The sequence below is a fragment of the Branchiostoma floridae genome, chromosome 4, assembly GCF_000003815.2.
Source record: "Branchiostoma floridae strain S238N-H82 chromosome 4, Bfl_VNyyK, whole genome shotgun sequence".
Taxonomy (NCBI): Eukaryota; Metazoa; Chordata; class Leptocardii; order Amphioxiformes; family Branchiostomatidae; genus Branchiostoma; species Branchiostoma floridae.
The window spans coordinates 24551364-24558272 of record NC_049982.1 but is presented as its reverse complement, the minus strand read 5'-3'; the positions used below and the strand labels follow the sequence as shown (position 1 = coordinate 24558272).

At 40.3% G+C, this 6909-nt stretch overlaps 1 protein-coding gene across 1 annotated transcript; it reads left to right on the top strand.

Moving 5' to 3' along the window:
- Window positions 1-762: 762 nt before the first annotated feature.
- Window positions 763-4985, top strand: LOC118412854 (isatin hydrolase-like). The gene is made up of 4 exons (XM_035815897.1): window positions 763-1374; window positions 2070-2225; window positions 2698-2879; window positions 3401-4985. The coding sequence occupies exons 1-4, from the start codon at window positions 1191-1193 to the stop codon at window positions 3596-3598; spliced, it is 720 nt and encodes a 239-aa protein (XP_035671790.1). The 5' UTR covers window positions 763-1190; the 3' UTR covers window positions 3599-4985.
- The last annotated feature ends 1924 nt before the right edge of the window (window positions 4986-6909 follow it).

Sequence of the window (6909 nt, the reverse complement as noted above, 5' to 3'; positions counted from 1 at the left end):
CTTTTTACCATTCAGGTATACCTTTGACCGTGATGTAACATATTATTTACTTGTGTCGTCACAAAACAAGGTCATGAATTGACCATTGGTGAAATGATCTACCGGTAACGTCCTCTGCACAATGCATGGGTGGCGACAATTCATATTTTGGTCATAAATTTACGTGTGATTCTATCGTTTTACAATCTCAAGTAGTGTCAGTCTAATTAAGTCTGTACCTAATTCACTTACAATTGTACCGAATAGCCAAATCACGCAGAGAAGATTCGGACCTAGGTATGAGGTAAAGAGAGAAATGAAATGAGGATATGAATGAAATGAGGTCACTATCACCTAACATCATATCAATATACCAACTATCATTAGAATCAATCTACGACTTTTCGTTATGATAACGCAAACAAACACATTGTGCACATACGTGTACACAGGCGGAGAGATGAAAACATAGCCTTCGCGAAGGTAAATATTGAAATAATGGTCAATAGGGATGATTAACGGGTCGGTCAACATAATAAGGACGGACAAAAAGGAGAACGCAAGTAGAATTTTAAGCAGATATGTGGAGAAGGAAAATCGCTGCTCCGTAATTCTGGCTCTAGCATTGGGACACCTTTTAGGATCGGTTGAAATTCGCAATAGTAAAATCCTAACCCTTTATCAGATTAACAACAAACACTCATTCCAGTGCAAATGAAATAATTCAAATCATATAAATCGTCATGTAGAAATACATATCAAATGTTGCGACAATCATATCAAGAAGCGAAACATCAGGAAATTAAACATATACATGATGATTGGACCATCATTGACAAGAGAAGTTGTATGGTATAAAAAAACTTAACGCAAAGCGAGTTGTCAACTCGATTCGTTAGGCAACAGAACAATTACCAGACAGTAGTTTTAGTAGCAAAAATTAATATGATGTATGAAATGTAACATATAGAGTATTATAGAGTCAAAATAATTGGAAATATGTCAAGTATGTCCAGAAAAATAGCAAACTAACTTAATCCACAATATTTAGTTACTCAGTTGTGTTTATAGCAAAGACATTTCAATTTTAGTTTGAAAGTTTGGTGAAATGTCTTTGTTGCTGCTACGCATTTGACAACATCTTTTCTGCACAGGTCATCTTGAGAGATGTCTGCCGTGCAGCGTTGCTAGGCAACCCACAGGTGATTGACATGACGTACACCTTGGACGACACGACTGTGAACTGGCCTAAGCGGAAACCCTTCCGTCTCACAGATACATATAGAGGCTACCATTCGAAAGGCTTTTGGTACGAGAGCAGTTCCTATGAGGGGTTCGAACATAGCGGCACGCACGTGGACGCGCCTGCGCACTTCTGCAAAGACAAGTGGCGAAGTGAGTGGATCAAAATTATGGTCTTTCACGTGATGTCAACGCTGAGGCCATGCTGGTGTCCCTATTTGCATATCAACAAATCATCTGGTCCAGGACATATGACCCTTGTCCAATAACGACGTCCAAATGTCTACAACACAAAGAAGAAACCAGAGGAAGCATACTGAAAATATTGTCGATATGACATAAAAATGATATGAACGCTTCAGCTAAAAATACAATTCATAAGAATGCAAATAGGAACTCCAATATGGCGACAACCACTTGGTCACTTTATCAAAAAGGAATTGTGGCTAAAACGGCCTAGATATGTCTTCACAATTTTCGCAGATTTCGTGATCACGGCTTGCATTTAAGACCGTTCGTTTGATTGGTTGGTTGACCTTACTACTATCTACAAAATGATAAATTTTACGCCATATGACGATGTGAACATCGAAGTAATCTACATTATGCTAGAAGAACAATAGGAACGCATAATCTTAACATCAATTTTTTAAGCATTTCTTTTAGGCTTGTATCACTTGCCCTTACAGAAAATGTTCTGAAGTCTGGGACTATATAAATGGTGTACGTATAAGGCTACTTAGCTAATATGAGACTTGTGTACACGAATTATAAGTATATTTTCTTTCATTCCTGCTACATGTTAAAGATTACCACCCAAAGACTCAACAGTATTTAATGCCTTCCAGTGGACGCTGTTCCACTAGACCGTCTGATGGGCCCAGCTGTTGTTCTGGACGTGTCCAACAAGACAAAGAACAACGCGGACTACACGGTAACGGCTCAAGACTTCCAGGACTGGGAGGAGAAGAACGGCAGGATTCCTGACGGAGCCATCGTGCTAGGTGGGTCTATGGGGTATAATGCAATAACTGTCATTCCTACATGGCCCCTCGTGGCTACCGAGCTTTTTGGGGGCATGACCGTGCCCTGGGATGATTTTAAATCGGAGTTAAAATTAACCCGGGACCCGGTAACAAATAAACGCCGTGGGCTAATCGTGAGCACACCGAGAGCCCTCGCGGTACCCGGCGGAAAAGAACGGCGGATTCATCAATCTTTGTAGCGTGCAGTTAGCATCCCGACGGGGCCCTGTCGATGCTTTTACGATAACGTTATTTTTTTCTGATAAGGCTGCGGACACATTTCCGAAGAAGGGTCTGAAATTTTGCAAAGTGCCTTTCGTCAAGGGCACAACATTGGGACCTCCAAGATATTCTGTTAGAATTACACCCTTGGGAATGTTACTCTACATTAGATAGACATTGGAAAAGATCGCAAGATATAAGGAAACGTTTTGCTTACATCTTACGCCAGTTCGAACTGGCTGGGGGCAGTACTGGCCGAACAAACACCAGTTCCTGGGAACAGACACTACCGACACCTCCCTGCTGCACTTCCCTGGAATAGACCCAGAGGGCGCCCGTTGGCTGGTACAGAACAGAGGCATGCACGCTGTCGGCATTGACACCGGATCTCTCAGTTCTGGACAATGCGCGGTGATTAGTTCAATACATTTCTTATTACTTTGGTACGGACCATGCTGTTACTATGCAAATCAACTGCATATATAATTATGAACGAGATCACATGAGAATACAATAGTATAGTTCTGTAGTTCATCCCATGAAGTTTGAATAACGAAGACCATCACACAAATTGGACAAAATCATACAAATGAGGATAATATTGTCATAATCAGTAATGAAAACCTACACATCTGCTACTACTAATGAGAAAAAAAAGTAGTTTATGCTGTTTTTTTTTCTGCTGGCCTTACTTGCGCTTAGCGAAGTTAAAATCTGTTGTGTTTTACTCAGCCATTATTTACGCTGCCATGTTGATTTGTGACGTCATTGGTCCACCATCTTGGAACCATCGACAAATTGTATTGATTGAACCTACGTCTAATATGGCGCTTGAACATTAATAATTCTTGAGACCACACATTGTGATATCCTTCAAGGAAAATATGATAAAAATTCAACAGTTAAAACGTTTATTGTTTATGTCTTTCCAGAACTTTATAGCACATCAGATATTGTGCGAGGCAGACATCATCGGTTTAGAGAATGTCGCCAACATGGACAAACTTCCGCCCACAGGGGCCACTGTGTACGCTCTACCGCTAAAGATCGGGGAGGGGAGCGGGGGTCCGGCCAGGATCATCGGTATCATCAACAACCCTGAGGGTGGGGGAGGCAGAGACGAGCTGTAACGTTAGTGGTCCATGAACAATGACTTGTTGTGTAGAATCATGTCTTGTATCTATGCATCCTCTGGTTGAAACAAAGTGTACATAGTTCCTATACCAGAAACGTTTTACATTAACTGGATAGTTCGATACCCAAATGTTGAATGAAAACAGTACAAAAGTATGCCTCAAAAGCTTTCGTTGATATGCAAGGTTCTCAATACATTCATACATGAATTAATGTTATTTCAGCTTCTCGCGATCAACCACAGTTATGTACTGTACAATTGCATCCACAACAGAATCACATGGAACTTGGACATGTTCAGAACAATCAAATGCAGAACCAGCCGGTACGGAGACTCCCACATTCTGTACCTTAGCTACCTTGCCAAACTTTTAAACTCGCAAAGCTGGACACCCCTAGACTTAAAAACATTATTATTACACGTTTTCCGTCATTTTCTATGTGCAATATGTTTATAGTAAGTTTTGAAAAATACTTTTTTATCAAGTGTAATTCAGTAGATTTTAACTTCATGTGTATCAACGACCATTAAAAACTATGTTACATATTATTGAGTCGTATTGTGGAAAATACTGTAAATATTGATTTTTCTAATCTAATATGCAAGTTAAGTTCTTGAATAATTTAATCAAGTACATCTCTATCAAGCATCAGCGTCATAGTCACACACACGTGCATTCTAAATTATGCAAATCCGTTGTTCCTATGCTTCGTTTTTGTCCTTAGAAGATTTTGGCACTTTCGGCATCCTTACTAGTTTTGTTGTATGAGTGAAAGAAAATCCAAGGCCAAGTTCGTTCAAGGTAGCTGAACACAGTATTTATGCGCGACCCCCGTGGATCTATGACTCGGGTACACAAAGTAGTACGGATAAACTTGATGAAGGCTTGGTAGAAAGCCCTGAGAGCCAGTAAAATGTATCCTGAGATGTGGTCAAACAATGTGTCGACTTTGAGACTGTATGATTTAAATTGTGAAAATTGTCTCTTTCGTGTATAAATGCGCCCATTACACAACTTCCTTTCTAGTGTGAGCCGGCTGCAGTTATGTGACCCCCGCAGAGTGGCGTTTCAAAGTGGGCGTGAGAGCTAGGGGGATACGCCGACAAGATTTATTGTTTTTTTTTATATTTTGTGGCTTGTACCCTTAACTAACAAATATCCGTTTTTAGTATTCCTGAAGTGCATCCTAGTATATTTTTTCGCGTCGACGTTTGTTACGCCCTTAACTATAGAGAACCACATAGACCGAAAAATGTGTGTCTGCTACCTTAAGCCGTATGCGCACAACTGTATAGGCCTACGAAATCTAGACAATCAAATTTTAACACAACTGTTTTCACGAGAAATTCCCAACATTCCCTGGCGAGATTGGCCTCTTTGATGTTTGAGAAGTGAATTCCTTCCAAATGTGTTCTGCGTGGTTTTCGCAAGAGCTTTTCACAATCTGAGATTCTTCTATTAATGAAGTTGTAATTGTCTGAGAGGAAATCTTGTGTTGAACACCATTATGGGAGGAACAATTTAGAAGAATAACCCTGCTCGTACAAGCTGATCGTATAAGTGATAATCTGATAAAATGTCATTAGCACAAATGGAATTATTTTTGTTTCAAATTTCAGGATAAGAAAAAAATGAAATTGAAGACGTAGTAAATGTTTTCGTACACACGTGCCTGTGTGTGTGTGTGTCTATATCGTGTGTGTGTGTGTGTGTATTATGTGTGTGTGTATGTGTGTGTGTGTGTGTGTCCGTGTGTATGTGTGTGTGTGTGTGTGTGTGTGTGTGTGTGCGTGTGTGTGTGTGTGTGTCTGTGTGTGTGTGTGTGTGTGTGTGTGTGTGTGTGTGTGTGCGTGTGTGTGTGTGTTTGTGTTTGTGTGTGTGTGTGTGTGTGCGGATGTGCATGTGTGTGTGTGTGCGGGTGTGCATGTGTGTGTGCATTTGTGCGTTAGACTTTTCCTTTAATCCATAGATATTTGTCCTGTGCACTATTTTGTTCTCATGCCACTCTGTAGCTTTGCTCTCTCCATCACTCAATCCTTCCCGGTCCGTTGGTCTCCCATAATTGATAAGTAAACTGTAAATGTGCTTTCGCTCCTCTTAAGAATTTTCTAACATGAATATCAATCTTTCCCACCACATAATGTATATTCCTAGTCCTTGGTTTGATTGACGTCTGTATGGCTGTTACCATGGTTACGGAGAAGGAATTTTGAGCATTGCCACTCGCGTGTTCATAACAAAATCAGAACCTGTGTAGGAAGGGGGCAGAAACCAAAACCTGATATTTTTACGATCCAATCAACACAAGATGCAAAAATGAGAGCAACAAACCACCGCCGCCTGATCCACCGGTAAGTCTCTCTTGCGACGCATTTTGAAAATTCGTCACAAATTTCGTGTGAGTTTTATTGTATTTTTTCTTACAGTTAGTTATTACCAAGGAAGCTGCATATAAAATGGCGATTTTGCTCAAGACAGTACGTTTCAATGCCATTCACATTGTTGTAGCTATTTTCATTGTCTTACGATTTTGAAGAAGTAGAATTTTCAAACTGGTTGTGACCGAACCAACCGCCAACAAAGCTCTGATGAGACACCCTTTCCAGGGTACATGCACGTTTATTACACGAACGTTATCAGTTCGCAATCGTACGACGATAGCACGACGTATGTGACCCGGTCCTAAGTCTATGTTGAATCTTAATCTCCTGTTTAAAACTGATTAATCAAACATGGCCCGATACCATGATGGAGTGAACTAATTCTATTTCCTTCACGCATTATTCTAGCGACTGTTGGTCGTTTTCTGGACGGCCCCTGACGTCGGGACGCATCCGCTGTACCGTGCGTGGAACGAACGGACAGGAAAAGCGCACTCCGCCGCTGGTAAGTACTATTTCTCTCTCCGTACATATGTTCAAACGTTCCTTTCAACTTTGTATTCCCTGTTGTACTACCTCTTTGCAAATTATACATGTTGCAGGTGTCAAACTGTTCTTCTTGAATAGAGTCTTTAACTATTTACGTAATTATTTTAGCAATAAGATACAGGAAAATCTTTTAGTTTTGTACGTTATAAACACAGTTAAACAAGGAATTTTTCAAAAAATATTTAGGCTACATTTGTGTGCATGCTAAGATCAACAATTTTCCTTTGCAACGTATTATGTAGATCTCTTTATATATGATTATTTGTACTATGATTTTAGTTTCTCGACGAAGAGTTTATTGTAAGAACTAATTATTGATATCTCACTTTTTAGCGGGGTGACGCCCTCCTGCCGGTTGGCCAGCCACCGGCGGAA